Here is a 22,062-nt window from a genome sequence, read left to right as displayed (position 1 = left end):
TTAACATGGAGGTATTTACAACAATTCCCATAAGGAAGTTTCATCCCATCAACACAGAAATTAAAACTGAGAGGACTTCTCCTATTTGTGAAACTCACAACCTGACTTTTAACCCCGTTTATCGCCGCACTCTTTCAAAGGCCCCTGGTGTCTGTTGTACCAGAAGACAGGCAACTTAGACCCTAGCAAGGAGGTCTTCATCCGTTTCTACGGGGTGTTCATACACCAGCTCCAGTGTACAACAGACACCTGTGATCTTTGCGAGAGTGCTTGTACCGTCGCAATACATGCATTGAGACAGGTGGTCGTCACTTTGAACAATTACCATGAGCTACGTTATTGTTATGCGGTTATGCTGTGTATGTCCATAGCACAATAAACGTGAATTTCCGACCACTGCTTCGCTATCTCAATATAATCGGTTGTGGACACACTATCACCCTTTTCAATTTGACCCGAAAGATTTGAGACACCCTGTTTTGAAACAATCGTTAAGACGTGCTACTCCTTTGATATTAACACAGTATTAGGAGTTGTAAATGCGAAATTAATTTAAAGATAAAGTGCACGGTTTAACTGATCCAGGGTGCAATCGAGAGCTGTCCAGTTAAGAGGGCCTCCATTTTTTTTATTCATTGTGCCCAACTGTGGAGCGCGTTTGAACTTATTTTGCACAATGTTTCTTCTTCTTTTCTCCCCAATATCTCTTCATTTTATCACTGTGTTCCTTTCTGCGTGTTTCTGTCCAGCCTATATATTTTCTTGTTGGTTTCTCTGCAAATTTATGTTTGTTTACTAAGCTTCTAAATTTCATTCTATCTTGAATGGTTTCGTCCTCAATACCCATTTTTGTAGATCTTGATGAATTTCTGCTAACCAGTTTGTTGCGGATTTTCAGGGTTAGAGCTAGATTTAGAATTTTCTTTGTCAGCCTGTTGTTATCCATTCTGTGTAGGTGTCCGTAGAATTTTAGTCGTCTCTTTCTGATGGTATCTGTGATTTTTCCTGTGAATTGAAAAATTTCGTGTGGTTTCTTTTTCATCCAAATTCCATTTTCGAACTTTGGTTATAGGATTTTTCTGAGAATTTTCCTCTCTTGTTTCTCAATGCTTTTCATTTGTGACCTGCCGCCAATGATCATTGTTTCAGATGCATAAAGTGCCTCTTGTTTGATGACTGTATTGTAGTGTCGTAATTTTGCATTTTTAAAATATACATCTTTTGTTGTATCTGTTCCATGTGATTTGTAAGCCCTTTGCAGTTTAGCAGTTCTTTCTTTGTAGCTTCCTGATTTAACCCTGCTGGCTGAATAATTTCACCTAGATACTTGAATTTGTTTACTTGGGAAATTATTCCACATTTGGTGATTAATGGTTGATTGTCGAATCTTGATGTAGTTCCTTCCATAAACTGCGTCTTTTCAAATGAAATTTGAAGTCCTGTTTTTGCGGCTATTTCATGCAATTTTTCTATGGAGTGGATTGCTTCTTGTCTGTTGTTCGAAAGGATCGCAAGGTCATCTGCGAAAGCTAAGCAATCAAGGTGAATTTTGTCTTTAAGAAGTCTGCCAATGTTTATACCTTTAGTTTCTTTTCTCCATTCACAAATCAATTATTTTATTATTAACTGTATTATTATTATTATTATTATTATTATTATTATTATTATTATTATTAGAGAACCCGTACTACTTCGCAGCGTTCTTTATAAACAGGTCAGATAACTCGTCTTGATATGTCTATCATAGTCATATTGTTTTGCCTGCCCATTTCAGTGGTTGTATGAACATCTAATTAGAAGCGCAGTTCGTAGTCAGAATCCATCCATTCTAACTTTATCAGTTTGGTAAAAAATCTATCCACATATTCTTTTTTTATCCTGCGGTTCTTGTTGTAAAGCTTGGTGTTGTGTCGTAGAAGGCAATGATAATTTTAATTGCAGTTCTTCTATATAGAACGATTGTCTTGTAAGCTCATAGGTTAGTCTCGAAGGAGCGTTCTTTTGCCAGGCAGAGAACGTTTAGAAGATACATGGCCTTCAATTTTTCTAGTGTAACTAGGTTATCCTCGACAGGTATTCCCAGGTAATAATGGGGTCTGTTTGTACGTAGACATTTTTCTCTTAGCAGCATGTAATTTATTAGGAACACTCTGCCATCTGTTAAATATATTTGGAACCTGGAAAAGGTTAGAGAATCAAAGAGTAGCCTGTCTAGCAGGCAAGGAAGTGTATACTCTCTGGCTTGACAGGTAGTAATCAAACATGGTTGCATGCAATAACATTACTAAGGATGAAAATCGCATATATCAGAATATTAATGAAAGTGTTAGTCGCTTAGCAACCTGCTAAGTACAGAATGTATTGCAGGTTAGAGTAAGCCTTAGCCTGCAATTACTGGAGTGATAATTTAATTGTTTTATTTTATGAGTACTCAAAGTTGGCTGAAGTTGAGATCTATCAATGTCGCATGATTCGCCGGCAGGTTATTCTGGAGAGAATGAAATAGAAATTGAAGCAAATCGGTCCAGTAGAAGGGACGGACGGATTTGCCATACCTGTTTCTAGTAAACAATTTGAATATGTAGGTAGATTATTATTACTATCCTTCTCAGGACATTTTTGTATGTCTTTCAGTGACTGGTGTCAACGTTCATGTCATCACGCCTGTCGTCTGCCTTGTCTGCATATTCTACACATGCGTGGTAAGTTTCACATTATCATGATATTTTCCCATTTTTAGAGGAAGTGAATATGTGTGTTAAGTGTTCACCCGAAAGCTGGTTGCATCTTTAAACAGCGCCATCAAAGATTGTTCGGAAACCGTAATAATGAGATGTGAAGAGAAGTGAGGTAAATATGCCATTGCTTTCCTCGCTGAGCTACAAGTTACTGTTGTAGCACAACCGGCTGTCACTTTTCATAACCACAGATTCCATATTGTGAGACTGAGATTTTTGTGGATTTCCTTCTTTGAAAAATGTAATTAAAACTATTATATATCCTACAATAGAAAGGAAACCTTTCCTATTTTTTCTTTTTTAGTTTCCTGTTCACACCATGAAAATCCGCCTTTTTTGAGTCATATATCGTAACAGCAGTACGAATCAATCAATCAATCAATCAATACTGATCTGCATTTAGGGCAGTCGCCCAGGTGGCAGATTCCATATCTGTTGCTTTCCTAGCCTTTTCCGAAATGATTTCAAAGAAATTGGAAATTTATTGAACATCTCCCTTGGTAAGTTATTCCAATCCCTAACTCCCCTTCCTATAAATGAATATTTGCCCCAGTTTGTTCTCTTGAATTCCAACTTTATTTTCATATTGTGATCTTTCCTACTTTTATAAACGCCATTCAAACCTATTCGTCTACTAATGTCATTCCACGCCATCTCTCCGCTGACAGCTCGGAACATACCACTTAGTCGAGCAGCTCTTCTTCTTTCTCTCAATTCTTCCCAACCCAAACATTGCAACATTTTTGTAACGCTACTCTTTTGTCGGAAATCACCCAGAACAAATCAAGCTGCTTTTCTTTGGATTTTTTCCAGTTCTTGAATCAGGTAATCCTGGTAAGGGTCCCATACACTGGAACCATACTCTAGTTGGGGTCTTACCAGAGACTTATATGCACTCTCCTTTACATCCTTACTACAACCCCTAAACACCCTCATAACCATGTGCAGAGATCGGTACCCTTTATTTACAATCCCATTTATGTGATTACCCCAGTGAAGATCTTTCCTTATATTAACACCTAGATACTTACAATGATCCCCAAAAGGAACTTTCACCCCATCAACGCAGTAATTAAAACTGAGAGGACTTTTCCTATTTGTAAAACTCACAACCTGACTTTTAGCCCCGTTTATCAACATACCATTGCCTGCTGTCCATCTCACAATATTTTCGAGGTCACGTTGCAGTTGCTCACAATCTTGTAACTTATTTATCACTCTATAGAGAATAACATCATCCGCAAAAAGCCTTACCTCCGATTCCACTCCTTTACTCATATCATTTATATATATATAAGAAAACATAAAGGTCCGATAACACTGCCCTGAGGAACTCCCCTCTCAACTATTACAGGGTCAGACAAAGCTTCACCTACTCTAACTCTCTGAGATCTATTTTCTAGAAATATAGCAACCCATTCAGTCACTCTTTTGTCTAGTCCAATTGCACTCATTTTTGCCAGTAGTCTCCCATGATCCACCCTATCAAATGCTTTAGACATGTCAATCGCGATACAGTCCATTTGACCTCCAGAATCCAAGATATCTGCTATATCTTGCTGGAATCCTACAAGTTGTGCTTCAGTGGAATAACCTTTCCTAAAACCGAATTGCCTTCTATCGAACCAGTTATTAATTTCACAAACATGTCTAATATAATCAGAAAGAATGCCTTCCCAAAGCTTACATACAATGCATGTCAAACTTACTGGCCTGTAATTTTCAGCTTTATGTCTATCACCCTTTCCTTTATACACAGGGGCTACTATAGCAACTCTCCATTCATCTGGTATAGCTCCTTCGGCCAAACAATAATCAAATAAGTACTTCAGATATGGTACTATATCCCAACCCATTGTCTTTAGTATATCCCCAGAAATCTGATCAATTCCAGCCGCTTTTCTAGTTTTCAACTTTTGTATCTTATTGTAAATGTCATTGTTATCATACGTAAATTTTATTACTTCTTTGGCCTTAGTCTCTTCCTCTATCTCGACATTATCCTTGTAACCAACAATCTTTACATACTGCTGACTGAATACTTCTACCTTTTGAAGATCCTCACATACACACTCCCCTTGTTCATTAATTATTCCTGGAATGTCCTTCTTGGAACCTGTTTCTGCCTTAAAATACCTGTACATACCCTTCCATTTTTCACTAAAATTTGTATGACTGCCAATTATGCTTGCCATCATGTTATCCTTAGCTGCCTTCTTTGCTAGATTCAATTTTCTAGTAAGTTCCTTCAATTTCTCCTTACTTCCACAGCCATTTCTAACTCTATTTCTTTCCAGTCTGCACCTCCTTCTTAGTCTCTTTATTTCTCTATTATAATAAGGTGGGTCTTTACCATTCCTTACCACCCTTAAAGGTACAAACCTGTTTTCGCATTCCTCAACAATTTCTTTAAACCCATCCCAGAGTCTGTTTACATTTTTATTTACCGTTTTCCACCGATCATAGTTACTTTTTAGAAACTGCCACATACCTGCTTTATCAGCCATATGGTACTGCCTAACAGTCCTACTTTTAAGACCTTCCTTTCTATCACATTTATTTTTAACTACCAGAAAAACAGCTTCATGATCACTAATACCATCTATTACTTCAGTTTCCCTATAGAGCTCATCTGGTTTTATCAGCACCACATCCAAAATATTTTTCCCTCTGGTTGGTTCCATCACTTTCTGAATCAGCTGTCCTTCCCATATTAACTTATTTGCCATTTGTTGGTCATGCTTCCTGTCGTTCGCATTTCCTTCCCAATTGACATCTGGCAAATTCAGATCTCCCGCTACAATCACATTTCTTTCCATGTCGTTTCCCACATAGCTGACTATCCTATCAAATAATTCCGAATCCGCATCAGTGCTACCCTTTCCCGATCTGTACACTCCAAATATATCAAGTTGCCTATTATCTTTAGAAATGAGCCTTACACCTAGAATTTCATGTGTCTCATCTTTAACTTTTTCGTAGCTTACAAATTCTTCTTTCACCAGAATGAAAACTCCCCCTCCCACCTTTCCTATCCTATCTCTACGATACACACTCCAGTGCCGTGAGAAAATTTCTGCTACCATTATATCATTTCTCATCCATGATTCAACTCCTATTACAATATCTGGTAAATATATATCTATTAAATTACTTAATTCTATTCCTTTCTTTACAATACTTCTACAGTTCAACACTAACAATTTTATGTCATCCCTACTTGATTTCCAGTTCCCTGTTCCCTTATCACCGCTCCCTAGGCCATCCCGTTTCCCTGAATGTACCTCCCTATTACCCTTCCAAACACATTTCCTAACTTATACGTACCACTGCGGTTTAAATGAAGGCCATCCGAGCGCAGATCCCTTTCTCCTACCCACCCATTAGGATCTAGAAATTTCACTCCCAGTTTCCCACATACCCACTCCATAGTCTCATTTAAATCCCCAATCACCCTCCAGTCAGTATCCCTCCTACACAGTATTCCACTAATAACAATCTCCGCTTTCTTAAACTTCACCCGTGCTGCATTTACCAGATCCCACACATCTCCATGTATGTTGGTACTTATATCAGCTTGCCTTACGTTGTTGGTACCAACGTGAAACACTACCACCTTCTCCTTCCCCTCCTCCCTCTCTTCTACTTTCCTCAACATCTGCCTCAACCTAATTCCTGGATAACATTCTACCCTGGTTCCCTTTCCTCCACACACTTTCCCCACGTGTCTAACGATGGAATCCCCCATGACCAGAGCCTCAACCCTACCCACCTCATTTGATCCCCTCCCCTCCTGGTCAGCCCTATCTTTCCTGATAGCTGCAGAAGCTATTTCCTCCTCCCTTTTCTCCTTCCCATGACCCCGTTCCACCTGTCTTTTCCTATCCTCTACTCTACATTTCCCTTTCCTACCTTTTCCCTTCCTCCTACTTCCACGCATCTCAGCAACAGTTCCCTGTCCCTCATCTTCCCTCTGTTGTTCTACCTGGAGTGACTCGTACCGATTTCGCACAGACACCTGTCCTGAATTCTGATCCTGAATAGAGCCCTTGGCCTGCAATCTCCTTCCCCTTAGAACATTAGACCACCTGTCTTCTACAACTCCTCCCTTTCCTTCCCCTCCCTCTTGTACACCTACTGTAACCTGTACATTGTTTGAGGGAGTCCTATCTTCCTTCCCGTCTTCTGTGAGAATCCTAATTATCTCCCTCAAACTTTCCAACTCCTCCCTCATACCCCTCAATGCCTCACCATACCCACAATAAGTACACTCGCGCTCCTTAGCCATTCTTTACGGGGGGGAAATTTTAAATTAAAAAAATAAAATAACTTATTTGCAAAAAAATAAATGAACGTAGGGATATATTGTCTGGGATAGTACACAACAATAAGGTAATTAATATACGACTACACTACAATACTACTTAGTCGTGCTCTATTATTATTATTTTTTAATTTTTTTATCCTACAACCCCTAACAGGATAAAAGCTGCTGTTAATTACTGAATATCGAAAGTAATACACAAGAACTACACAATTACAAACTGCAATTAAGCCTATCCTAATTTCAACAATATTTTAGTAAGAGTTTCTACGGATACCTCTACCACACCAGTACTACACAAGTATTTTACAATAATAAAATAAGCACACTAAATTCTAATAGGATATTACTCGTATACTACTGTACAGTACACTACAGTAATTTTTAAACTACTTTCAGACGTATCCTAATTACGATACCGGTACCGTACCGTATGTCACTACTAAGCACAACAGAAATGAAATTTGCAAGAACTACTGTACTCAAAGATTACCAACGAAGCTAAATGCTTAGACAAATTATTATTAGTATTACGGTCTAATAGATATACACGAAAGATAACACACGAATATAGCACGCAAGATACGGCACTATCTAAATGTACTGTATCTATACTACAATGTATCTACACTACACTACACTGCGTTTGGTTAAATGCTTAAGTATCAAAAGGATTGCCGTACACGAAGAAAAACACGAATATAACTGGCAAGATAATATCTAATATATTATACCTTATCTTCACTACAATTCTACTGAAATGTGGTTATGTGATTATTACAGCTGGTGGATTACTATTATTTTCCCTACTCCACGGGACGGAGAAGAAAAAAGTGTCCTTAATTAGGCCTGCTGAAAAATACGAGGTTGTCTACAATAATTTCTCAAATATTTCTATCAAAACTACTACTATTACTACTCCAGGGACTTGAACTGCAATTACTGGGATATATGAACTTTATTATTATTAGCTAACCGCTCATAAATACTGAAAGATCGAGGGAGCGAAATATAAATTACGGATACTAACTACCTACTCAGAAGTACAAATGAATGGAATACAAGGTCAGCTGATTTTTATTTATATTTACTTGACTACACTACACCCTTTGTTCACGACTGTAGCCAACAATGCAATATTTCAATATGAGGAGAGACAATAATCAATAACAATACGACTGTTAACTATTACCGTGTAATCTCTTTAACTTCTTTTTAAATGGAAGTTTACAGGCGTATCGTGTTTTTTAATGTAGTAAATTATTACCTTCGCGATAGTTTGAACGTATATCTATACGAAATACCGGAGAAGTTGCTGCAGAAGTTACGGTACTATTCCTTATGATAATCTGCCTTTGTAAGTACAACCAACGAATCTACAGATATTTACAAATATTTTTAAAGTTAATATTGTTACCTAAAGTATTACCTAAACCTAAATTCGAAACAAGGTGCACCTAGCTAGCCTACTTAACCTAGAAAACGTAATTTACTGAAGACCAACTGAATTACTTGTTACAAAATTTAAATAATTATTACTACTCCCAATTTCTACCAACAAGCACTAAACACCACTATATAAACAGCACTAAATGAATCAGATATACACAAAATTAAGCTATTTCAATAGGTTTTCACTACTTTATCACTACAATAATGCAAGAGCTCTCTCAACAGCCAACCGTTCTCCAATGATTACATTTGGACTCGATTTCAAGTTCATAGAGACTAACAAGTCTTAGGATGGTTGACGAAGTTCTTTTTTTTATCAGAAAATAAGTCTCCGGTAATGAAATCACCACGTTGTATGAAACATCCATAGACTGTTCCCAGTCATTTGACCGGGCCAGGAATGGAATGAATGAAGCTCCCGTCTAGCGGCTAGCGTAGGAATTGTGCCGGCTGCCGAAGTCTGCCGCTCTCCTCTGGACCAATGATTAATGACTGACAGATGAAATGAAATACGAGTAGTATTTGAAAATGTTTCTGGAATGAAAGATTACGGGAAAAACCGGAGTACGCGTAGAAAAACCTGTCCCACCTCCACTTTGTCTAGCACAAATCTCATACGGTGTGACCTGGATTTGAACCCCGGAACCCAGAGATGAGAGGCTGGCGTGCTGCGCTCTGAGCCACGGAAGCTAAGAAACTCCATCTAGTAGATTCATCCATACTGAATAAAAAGTTGTACTGTTACTGTAAATCATGAACGGCTAAGTGTTCTTTCAATTTGACCCTCACTCAAAAACTTCTTGCCAGTGCTGAATTTAAATCTGAGGATATTATTATTAGTTTGTATTTGGACAGTGGGTTATTGGATTCCAAAATAACACGTAGCCCTTGGGCCCTAAATTCGGAGGAAAGTAGATATTTATAAAATAATATGATTTTGTAAGTAATGTTACTTTCATGTCTAGGACACCATAATTATCTGGAGGGACTTCAATTTCAGTAGGCACTAGATCATTTCTTATATTGACGGTGCACATCATGTTTGCTAAATAGTTTAGAGTTACGTACAAAGTTAGTTAACAACGATTTCACACAAACCTCAACTATGCACACTGATTACAACATATTAATATCATTCCGTATTGACGGTTTTCACTTTACAAAGGAAAGTATTTATTGAATAGGAGGACGCAATAAATACTTTCCTTTGTAAACAACCACACTCATATAGAAAGTACTTATTTTAGTGTTAAGGTCCCTAAAATTATGATAATAAACCAATTTATTATGAAAACCCTGAGTCATCCTAACTTATATTCCATTTTTAATATTTTCAAGGAAATTTAATGTGTAAGCAGTTTTATTCCCTTCTTGTCTTTATAAGTTTAATTGTTCCAATATTTTCAACCCACAAGAAAGTATACTTTCTTCCTCCTTTTATCTCCTTCGCCTGCAAGTAGAGTCTGTTACAATGAGGAATGACATATTGATTTATGTACACTGATCCACTGTTAGGATGACAATAAGTTATCTTTTCACCTTGCGTTCCTGTACAAGCTTGTCCAGGTCACTTCTTCGTATAAAATTGACAATAATACCCCCGGAAGAATAATGGGGATGTTTCTTTAAATGATGAAATACGCCGTTGGTAAGTTCCTAATTCAAAAACCTGACAGGTTTTAATTCGATAACTCTGAACCGCCATATATTTCGAGTGCATTGATTTGAGTTCTTCAGTTTATTTTTTATTTATTTTAGTTTCCTTTAGTTGTTTCCTTAACATCAAATTTCGTTGCCTTAATTTATCGGTTTTAAATAGAAATACATTGTGCCCGTTTACATCTCGTATACAGCTTTCAAAATGGCGCCGAATGAAGGTATGGCCCATCCGATCTATGAGATACAAGGAATATATGTGTAGTGCGATATTATAGAAGGCCATGCACGTCTGGGAACGGACAAATGTTGAAGGCACTACGGGACAGTAGAGAGACAAGTGGATTGTTTTACAAAAAAAAAATAGAAACGAAGGGATTGTTAAAAAACTTCACTTAAAAATCTGCATCGCAAGAGTGAAGACGTAACCGGTAAACGAGCTATATATTGAAAGAAGATACAAGAATTTAGAGGAGATTCTTGAAGAAACTGGATCGTCGTTGTAAAACAAATAATATAATTCACCGCCCGACGAACCAGAGTTAATTAAAAAAAAGCAAGATACGGTGATATACACCTAGAAGGATCCCGAGAGCAATCGCGTCGCAACATTAACACTATTAGTTTGCGTTTTAATTTTTCTATTCTCATCAAGTTTCACATGTGCCAAGTCCAATGACATCCCAAATTCCCTTACGGTTTCTATATTCGATTTGTTTAAAGTTTCCAGCTGTAACTTTTTGATGATAATAATAAATAAAATCATGAATAAAAATATATAAATGACATTACTCAAAAACTTAATAAAATTAATAAGCATAATTAACCGAAATGTCCGTAGTATGGGCGCCAGAGTTCACCAGAATGGATCCCTCGAATTTAGATAAGAGCATGATAAACTGTATATCCCAGGGCGTGTACATAATGCTGCGTACTGGTACATCTGCTGCAGGCCTTACCTAACCTCCTGAAAACGACTAATTAGGTAGGAACTGCGCCTAGGTTCATCAATAACACTGATTCTAAAATAGCTAACTATATTCTGAACAAATTCCGTGCATGAGCACCTCATCAACATACAACATTATACATATAATACACACATAAAATATTGCTGGAAGACTCCATATTTACAACAACAACAATAATGAAAATCGTGGGAAAACGAAAGCGAGAACTAAGCTACCATTTGTAGATAGCCCGATGAACAATGTACATGTATGAAGATAAATACCCTTCACTGTCTCTATATCAATTCGACTTACCGATTCTCATAATCGGCAGTTATCACATCACACAGATACTGTACCTTGTACTACTGTGTTCACATATTTTAACACTTGTTGTAAAGATATATACACACGTCTGTCGATCCTCAACATAAATTTATGGAAAGTCTGAGATAGCTTTCACCAACATATAATGCTAGGCCGCCACAAGTGCTACAATACTTAATGCGCAAGCACTCTCCACAATCAGCCACTTTCCACGAACATAACAAGACTACGCTCCACGAACGTTTGAAGTCCAGTCCATTGCAGCCGTGTCACTCCAGTACCATGTATCAGCACCACTTCCTTCCCGTACAGTGTCAGTTGTCGTTCCTTCATACAGTGTTACAGCTTGTAGTTGTAGTAGTTACATTACAATCACCTCGGTTGCCGCCGTATGATCCACCTTTATAGACATCAACATCCCCCTCCTCTCAGATGATACGTCTGGATTGGTGCTTGCCCACCAATCATGAGTGATTTCTAGTCTTTCTCCCAAGTTATAAACAAACACTCGGGAGTTTTACATGAATCATCGAATTTCCCTGGTACAACAACAAGCTCATCTCATCAGGCTGGGATATATACATGACACATGAATTTCCCGACACAAGTACATCACAACAAACACTGGGGTAGCCATATGACTCAACCAAATTTCCAGAGTTATTAAAGCAATTTTTTCCCACTCGTGCAAAACAAATTACTCATACCTACATATGTGGATATCTTCCAGCTTACCAATATAAATGGCAAAATATACAAATGAAATACTGATTATAATAATGATAATAATAATAATAATTCGAATACTGACAATAATATCTCTAACTTCTACATATAATTCGGGGGTGTGATATATGTACTATCACACAGCTGTTCTCTGGTAGTAAATACAAGCTGATATACTTTCGATAAGAGGGGAAGGGGGTGTATTGCAGATAGTGTCGTGAAGCATTTTAAAGCAATTTGTAGAACCTCAGAATTGATATATTCTACGTCAGATTCTTGGAGTCGGGCACGCGTGACTATCGGTACACTGAATCATTGCATTAACATCCTGCCTAGAAACGAAGTCAGCGCACTCGTATGTTGTTCGATGTGCTTCGTTAAGTTAGTAAACAATACGATATCAGAAGATGATCCCTAATATACAATGATAGCAGATGCTTCACACAGCAGTCGAAAATATAGTGTATATCTTGCAGAGACTTGCTGGACTAAGCGGGATGCTCCGAGGTCTCGTGGAATGACGTTAGTAGCTTGAGAGGAGCTTGGAGAGATCATAATATGATGATAAAATTGGTATTTAAGAAGACACATTCAGTCAAATATTCATTCGTGGGACGAGGAATAAGCGATTGGAATAATGTATCAAAGGAAATATTCGATACATCTCCAAGTTCTTTGAAATAATTTAAGAAAAATGGTTATAGATAGATTAATCGATATATTGATTGATTGATTGATTGATTGATTGATTGATTGATTGATTGATTGATTGATTGATTGATTGATTGATTGATTGATTGATTGATTGATTGATTGATTGATTGATTGATTGATTGATTATCTCCTCATATATTAACACGTAGTTGGTCGGAACACACATGTACAGTGCTCAGTGTGACAACTAACACAGCACACTTGTTTTTGCAGGGTGGACTGAGGGCTGTGGTGTGGGCGGATGTAATCCAAGGGTTTGCCATGTTCGGAGCGATGATCCTGGTCGCCGTTAAGGGCACCTTTGATGTTGGTGGTGCAGATGTGGTGTGGCAGAGGAACCTTGACAGCGGACGAATAGAATCTCCCAAGTAAGTGTTTGTATGGAAATATAGACCTCGAAGCCAAGGAGCACGGGAGGTCAGTAGGGTGCCCATACGTCCGACATTATACCGGACAGCTGTATGTTCTCCACCCCCTAATTTGTCACTTTTTGGGGTCGGTCCGTAATTAACTATACCAATTATATTAAATTCACGGAAATCTGAAAACCTATAAATCCACATGGATTATAATAATGATCGCGAAATTATATATGAAATGCCATCAGCTGTTGGATACACGTGCGAAATAAGCATATGTATGAAAGTCTGTGGTGAGTGCAGGTGCGAACAGAATGTGGGTAGGCCCTGTTTGATTAGCGAGTCGCGATCTTCACGACCGCATGACGTGCCACTTCCCGAAGTTACTGAATGAGAGTAGTTATTTTCTGAAATTGTCGAAACGAAGAACAAGATGCAGTTATAAATGGACTAAGGAATTTGGATTTATATCCAAAATTCGAGAATAGGATTTTCCAACAATTTTCTACACGCTGCCGCTGGGTTGTGAAGATTGGCAGCAAAGGTAAGATACCTAAAGTTAAGGCTAAAACATGTTTAGGATTAATTCTTGACGAATTCCTCTCTTGGAGTGATCAGGTTCAGGCAGTATATAATTAAACTACACCAGCTATCGGCGCTCTTAACAGACTTAAATACATATTGACTAACCCTTTGTTAAAGAATATTCTTCACGCTTTTATTTAATTTCATATACTTCATATGATACCTATATGGGTATTTTGCGGTAAAGAGCTATTTCAGACCGTTGAAATTCTACATAAGAGAACATTAAAAGTATCTACATTTACGCCAACAGCTTTTCTACACAAACATTGCAATATTCTTTCACTTGAGGTTTTATGTCCATATCTTCAGCTGTGATGGTTTCTAAATTGAGAAATAATTTGATTCACTTAGTACCTTATGTGTGACAAAGTCTGACATTCATTCATACAATACTAGAAGTAATAATAAAATTAAGGTAGATTCAATTAACTTAACTAAATATGGCAGCAAATACTTATGGTACTACACTTTACATGTGTATAACTCACGTCCTGAACATATTCGACAGGCTGCTTCGTTTCGTGTATTTAAGCACAAAGTTGTAAAATATGTATATAAGATGATATGAATATGTTTTTTTTCTCTCTCCTAACTCTGCAACTTGTCATGTAATGCACCTCTATAACGAGCATAACTCACTGTTGTAAGACGTCAGTTTACTTAAGGCTTTGTTATCTCTTAATTCTGGTGCTGTAATCTCAGCAGCAGAATTTCTTCCAATTATTGAAGTACTGTAATTTTTTTGTGTGCTTTGTCGGAGGGTACCTTCTAATTTGAGGAAACTTAAAAAAATGAAATGAAATGAAAAATTAAGACAATCAAATCAAATCAAATCAAATCAAATCAAATCAAATCAAATCAAATCAAATCAAATCAAATCAAATCAAATCAAATCAAATCAAATCAAATCAAATCAAATCAAATCAAATCAAATCAAAATCTCTTTATTTGCAAATGAGGTGTCTACCTCGGTGGCAAATGGTACACTAAAATACATTATTGTCAAGCACTAAATTTTAAATTAACAAGAGACAAAGAAAATTTTCCTAGAATACAATATTATACAATTTACGCTAATAATTTGTTCTATTAAACACATACATCATCCTTAATAAATTTATATTGTTTACAAAATTCTACTTATAATATCTTACAAACATAGTCAACTCATATACAGTATGTGAAATTACTTCTAATAATATACAACTGGTATAAGATTAAAATTAACATTGCATTTATTTACATATTTATATTTTACCCATTTTGGAACATAAGTAGCATAACGACCTGCTGCGTCTTAACCAGAGCCCCTTTTGCTACCACTTTTCAGAGTTCCTGAAGGGCCTTCACAGCTACCGTAGCGGTCCCAGGGCCCTCGAAGTCCCCACTGTACTTCACCCCTACAGGCAGTCCCCTACTTGGGCTGTCCAAACTCCATAGACCAGGGGGTGGAATTAATTTAATCACACACATTTTTTATTTACAATATCCTGCACTGGTCGAATGCCCTCTAATATTTCATTTATTTTCTCTGTTGTTGTTTATTCTCTTCTTGAATATCTGTACAGATTTTGGAAAAGGATCAAACACTACCCCTGGTAAACTGTTCCACTCCTTCACGCCCTTCCCAATGAATGAAAATTTACCCCAATCGCTTCTGCTAAAATTCCTTCTAATTTTGTACTTGTGGTCAATTCTACCAATATAATTATTTTCCAACTGAAGCCTCTCACGGATATCTCTCCATGCTTCTTCTCCTGTATAGGCTCTATATAATCCTATAAGTCTAGTTTTCTCCCTTCTCTTACTTAAAGGTTCCCAACCAAGTTCCTTTAACATTTCTGATACACTACTCTTTCTCCTGAAATCCCCTGTTACAAACCTTGCTGCTTTCCTCTGCACACCATCTAGTTCTTTTATTAGGTATTCTTGGTGAGGATCCCAAACACTGTTTGCATATTCCAATAATGGACGAACCATACTTAAGTAACTTTTTTCTTTTAATTCTTTGTTGCATCCTTTAAGTAGCCTCATTGTGACATGTAACGATCTGTATGCTTTCCCAACAATGTCATCAACATGACCCTTCCAGTGCAAATTACTTTCAAATCTTACACCTAAGTATTTGCACTTGCCATCTTTAGGGATAACTACCTCATCCAAAGTATATTCAAATTCAGTTTTAAAGCTCCTGTTTGTAAATGTTGTAACAGTTGATTTGCCTCCATTAACCTTCATATTATTTTCCTCAACCCATTCTTGGATACTCTCAATGTCCCTTTGTAATTCTGAGCAATCCTCAATGTTATTTATTTCCCTATAAACAATTATGTCATCTGCATACAATCTTATTTTCGATGTTATATTGTTCCCTAAATCATTTGCGTATATTAAGAAAAGTAACGGACCGATTATACTACCCTGTGCAATTCCCTTCCAAACTTTCTCTTCCTGTGATATATAATTTCCTACTTTGACTTTCTGAACCCTTGAATTTAGAAATGTTCTTATCCAACGTATAACCCTTACGTCCAGTCCTATTCCCTCCAATTTCTTTAATAATATTCCATGTTCTACTCTATCATAGGCTTTGGAAAGATCTATGGCTATGCAATCTAACTGGCCTCCTGAATCCAACTGATCTGATATGTCCTGCTGAAATCCCACCAGTTGTGCCTCACAAGAAAATTTCTTTCTAAATCCATACTGGCTCCTCATGAACCAATTTTTATCATCGCATATCCCTCTGATGTACTTTGATATTAAACTCTCCAGTATTTTACAAACTATACTGGTCAGGCTGATTGGTCTGTAGTTCTCTGGTTTCCTTTTATCACCCTTTCCTTTATAAATTGGTATTATTATAGATTCCTTCCATTCCTTTTGTATTACACAATTATTTATGACATAATCAAAGATAAATTTTAAATAAGGCACTATATACCACCCCATCGTCTTTAGTACCTCCCCAGTAATTTGATCACTTCCTGCTGCTTTTCCTTGTTGAAGCAGTTGGATTTCTCTGAAAATATCTTCATTTGTGAATGAGAAGCTTCTTGTTCATGTGTGTTGTTTGTCCTACCATTGTCCCGTTTCCGTATAGGACCGGGTATAAAGTGAGATGAATCATCGTAGCGAGTTTTTACGACCGGTTGAGCTTCCTGACGTCAACCCCATCAGAGGAGTTAATGAGATGAAATTAATCACGTAATACATTATAGTAGGAAGGGAGAGGGTGAAACCCGGTACCGCCGGCATATAGCCTTTGATGTCTTTCGGGGAAATTGTTGCCAGACTGCTTTTGGTGAATCACAGTTCACTGATGGTGGTTCCCGGTGGATTTTTTTTTGGGCTAGTTCTCGACCGAGTCGCATACATTTTCAATAAGTGACATGTCTGAAGAACGGGCAGGTCATGCAAGAATTTGTATCTGATGTGCTTCGAAGAACGATTGAACATTCCTTACAACATGTGTTCGGGCGTTGTCCTTCTAGAATAACGTTTTTAGAGAAACGTTTAGAGCCTGTTGGTGCACTAATTTCGTGGCTTCTCCACATGGGCTCAAGTTTGGAAAACCACTCTGCAAGTCTAATCGCTTGCTTGTCACGCCCTGCTTTGTATTTTTATTACCGTTCCTTTCAGTGATTAGATCAAAGTCCTCAACAGTACGTACCTCCTTCAGAGACTTGATTGTCAGTGGCACAGTGATTGACAGAGGTGAAAACATTACAAATGCTTGCTGAAGTCTGTTGGTATCGGTTCTGTTTCAGTCTGAGTGTGGATCCCCTTGAGCGACACACATTCCTCGTGCTTGTGGTTGGAGGTCTCTTCCAGTGGACCAGCACCAGTGGAATCAACCAGAGCATGATGCAGCGCTATCTCTGCTTGCCCACCTTGCGTCACTCAAGAATGTGAGTATTCCCAGATCCATAATCGGCGTGTTACAGTATGCAGTTCCAATACAGCTTCAAATATATCGGTTACTTTAATGTTTCAGTCTGTGTTTGGCTTCGCTAACATGCAAGTGACTACGGTATGGGTATTGTTTGTGCAACTGGTCCCGATGTTTAATGGTGTGAAAGTGTTGCTCAAAGAGTCAGTTGATGTCTGCATGTCAGTGAGCTTGGCAGACTGACATGTAATGGCATCTTCTGGCGTCGCAATGGGAACTACCTTCCTCTTCATTTCTCTAGTACCTATGACAGCTGACGGTGGAGGATACATCCAGCCATCAGGTTGAGGACGTACTGCATTACATACAGTGGTGGCAAATATAATAACTCACTCAATTCACGCACTTTCAATGTAATTGGAGTGGTGAATCTTTCAATATACGGGAGAACGTACGTAAGACAGCAGTTCAGGCATTGTTATACATGAAATTAATGGATTAAATATAAGCCCATCCACTTCGCCTTCTCCCCCTATCCCTTTTACCAGATAATTCAGATCACGAAATGAAAAAAAAGAAATGGCGTATGGGTTTTTTGTGCCGGGAGTGTCCGAGGACATGTTCGGCTCGCCAGGTGCAGGTCTTTCGATTTGAGGCCCAATGATGGTTAAAATTCCCGACCCTGCCGGGAATCGAACCCGGCACCCCTGTGGCCAAAGGCCAGCACGCTAAGGAGCCGGACAGATCACGAAATGAATGGCTGTAATAGAAAGACATGGACAAACAAAGAAAATCTGTAGAGAATTATAATTTTCTTTCAAAGGTGAAATACGTACACTACTTTGACCATTTCAGTCACTTCGTTATTGTAAAAATGTTATACACTGTAATAATATAATATTGTAAAAACAGGTTGATGACCACGGTGATCATAATAATGTGTAGTGATGTCAACTCGTGTGGTCATGTCATCTAAGAATTATTGTGCCGGAGCATAAGAAATCCATCGTGAAAGGAATCAAGTATTTCCTCAAAGCAGCACCAATAACGATCTGGAAGTTAACAGCAGTGTAGGAAGGTGTAGCTTCTGAGCCTCGAACTCAAGACCTTCTCTCGGCTCACTGACTTCAACGTCAACGAGACCGCTGGGAGTCACCTGAGCCCTTAAGCGAATGGGATTGACCTTGAAGTCTTTATGACGGGGCGAGTTGGCCATGCGGTAAGGGGTGCGCAGCTGTGAGCTTGCATCCGGGAGATAGTGGGTTCGAACCCCACTGTCGGCAGCCCTGAAGATAGTTTTCTATGGTTTCCCATTTTCACACCAGGCAAATGCTGAGGCCACAGCCGCTTCCTTCCCAGTCCTAGCCCTTTCCTATCCCATCGTCGCCATAAGACCTATCTGTTTCGGTGCGACGTAATGCAACTAGCAAAAAAAAAAGTATTTATGTACTGACAATCTTAAGTATAAGTTACTAGGACTCATTAAGTTAAATGATTAACGTTACGTTAAATGACTTGCATATCCTCCACAGGTAAAAGAACTCTAAACGCAAACGATGGTCTCCTACGAAATGAAATTACAATAAAATAAAATCTTAGTTTTATTTGTTACGTTAAAGTTTGTTACTATGATTTAGGTCTGGTTTACAAAGACCTGTCACACATCTGACGCACCTGAAAGCTTATCACATGTGTTACTACCTCGTTTATCATCCTAAACGTTCGGTGATGTAATAAAATATTAATGGAAAATCCTGTACTTTCATTATTTACATTAACAGCCGCGTGGATAACCTGTACTACCACCTCACAAAAAAATGTAACGAGACTTAAGTAGCCGGGACTAATGACTGCCTCGTCAACCCACGCTAAGATGCGCTCACCGATGCTATGTCACTCATCCACTGTTTACGATTTCGTGGTGACGTCCCCTGAAGCTTCTATGCCACTTCCAATCATCCTGACGCACAGGTAAGCTTTTAATGATAAACGTAATAAGCCCACGAACCTAAAATACCGTAACAGCCTCTCCCCGTGAGGATATCATCTACACGAGCACCCCTCAAGTCCAAGGAAAACAATAATCACCACCGTGTTCCATGGAACCAAAAACAACAAAATCCAATATCAACAAGACTATTTTAACCAAACGCCTAACATTCCCAGGTCTAATGTCACCTATTGCAATTTCAAATAACTCTCAGTTTTGGAATAATAAGACATTTTAATTTTGAAATAATTGTAAGTTTCCACCCTCCCTAAAAGAAGCTCTTTCCAAAGCACGCAACGACAAGTCAACCTCCGTTAACACAACAGATGGAGCATGTCCCACTGATGGCCGTCTCGAGCTTCCCTTAAACCTGACCGCCGTCGCACTGGAAGCTTTCTAAGGCAAATCTCTTCATTTACAAACAACCCGTAGTAAAATATCATTTAACCAGTGTGGAATAACACAGCCCAAAATAACAGTGATATAAAAATCTCACGCTACGCTACACTCTCTCTCTTTCTTAATCCTGGAGCGTGAGACTTTGGGTCGGGGGATACAACTGTGGAGAATGATCAGTACTTCGCCCAGGTGGCCTCGCTTGCTATGCTAGAACAGGGGCCTTGTCGGGGGATGGGAAGATTGGAAGGGATAGGCAAGGAGAAGGGAAGGAAGCGGCCTTGGCCTTAAGTTAAGTGCCATACCGGCATTTGACTGGAGGAGATGTGGGAAAACGCGGAAAACCACTTCGCTGATGGCTGAGGAAGAAATCGAATTTCCTTCTACTCAGTGGACCTCCCGAAGCTGAGTGGACCTCGTACCACTTTTCGAGACAGTGCCGGGAATCGAACCTGCACCTCCGGGGGTGCAGCTAATCACACTAACCACTACACAACAGAGGCGGACACTACACTCTCTCAGATCATAAATACGCCGGAAACACCTCTCTAGATATAAAATCCTTAAATCTGTCTGACATTCATAGTGATATTGAGAATTCGAGAAGGTTTCAACAGCTGAAATTGGTGCCAGTTATAGATGTTGTGTCAACAAAAAATATTTACATACACGACCAGGACGATTGTACCTTTTTTGAAGAAAAATATTTTTCTATCAGAGAAGTCGTTGTAGTGGCGAAGTTAGGACTCATGATCCTCTCTTACACTTAACCACCATGATGCCGTAGGTACGTCCGCCTATGTGGTGTAGTGGTTAGTGTGATTAGCTGCCACCCCCGGAGGCCTGGGTTAGATTCCCGGCTCTGCCACGAAATTGTTTTTTTTTTGCTAGTTGTTTTACGTCGCACCGACACCGATAGGGCTTACGGCGACGATGGGACAGGGAAGGGCTAAGAGCGGGAAGGAAGCGGCCGTGGCCTTAATTAAGGTACAGCCCCAGCATTTGCCTGGTGTGAAAATGGGAAACCACGGAAAACCATTTTCAGAGCTGCCGACAGTGGGGTTCGAACCTACTATCTCCAGAATACTGGATACTGGCCGCACTTAAGCGACTGCAGCTATCGAGCTCGGTGACGAAATTTAAAAAAATGCGGTACGAAGGCTGGAATGGGGTCCACTCAGCCTCGGGTGGTCAACTGAGTAGAGGTGGGATGGATTCTCACCTCAGCCATCCTGGAAGTGGTTTTCCGTGGTTTCCCACTTCTCATCCAGGGTTGGGTTTTCCCTCGGACTCAGATAGGGATCCCACCCCTACCGCCTCAAGGGCAGTGTCCTGGAGCGTGAGACATTGGGTCGGGGTACACAACTGGGGAGGATAATGAGTACCTCGCCCAGGCGACCTCACCTGCTATCCTGAACAGGGGCCTTGGCGGGGGATTGGAAGATTGGAAGAGATAGACAAGGAAGAGGGAAGGAAGCAGCCGTGGCCGTAAGTTGGTACCATCCCGGCATTTGACTGGAGGAGAAGTGGGAAACCACAGAAAACCACTTCCAGGATGGCTGAAGTGGAAATCGAACACGCCTCTACTCATTTGATCTCCCGAGGCTGAGTGGAACCTGTTCCAGCCCTCGTATTGAACCCGAGTGACTTAGGCCCAAAGTCAATCATGATTTGATTGATAAAATAATATATGGTACATTTATTGAAATACAGAACTATAGTTGAAAATATTTCATCTGTGTAATGTCGAAATAGGAGCGAGGAAAGACGACAGACTGGAGCCTGACGGATTAGCTCGACACAACAACATTTAGCTACTTCACAGCAGGGGATCTCATTAGTTGGCGAACAAGGAAATACAAGTCCACAAATAAGTCTTGGTCAGAAAGAGAAGGGGTAGGTGACACAAAGGAAGCTCGCAACATGAGTAATGCGCTGGGATATTTTTGG

At 39.0% G+C, this 22,062-nt stretch overlaps 1 protein-coding gene across 1 annotated transcript in view; it reads left to right on the top strand.

Moving 5' to 3' along the window:
- The window catches only part of LOC136875781 (sodium-coupled monocarboxylate transporter 1), a 119,425-nt gene that overhangs the window by 44,367 nt on the left and 52,996 nt on the right, over positions 1-22,062 (top strand). Inside the window, exons 5-7 of the mRNA XM_067149375.2 lie at positions 2,635-2,702; positions 13,101-13,255; positions 17,605-17,745. Coding sequence (XP_067005476.2) covers positions 2,635-2,702; positions 13,101-13,255; positions 17,605-17,745 — 364 coding nt within the window. The remainder of the gene's footprint in view (positions 1-2,634; positions 2,703-13,100; positions 13,256-17,604; positions 17,746-22,062) is intronic.

This window comes from Anabrus simplex, chromosome 6 (assembly GCF_040414725.1).
Source record: "Anabrus simplex isolate iqAnaSimp1 chromosome 6, ASM4041472v1, whole genome shotgun sequence".
NCBI classification, from domain to species: Eukaryota; Metazoa; Arthropoda; class Insecta; order Orthoptera; family Tettigoniidae; genus Anabrus; species Anabrus simplex.
This window is presented reverse-complemented; position numbering and strand designations above follow the sequence as displayed.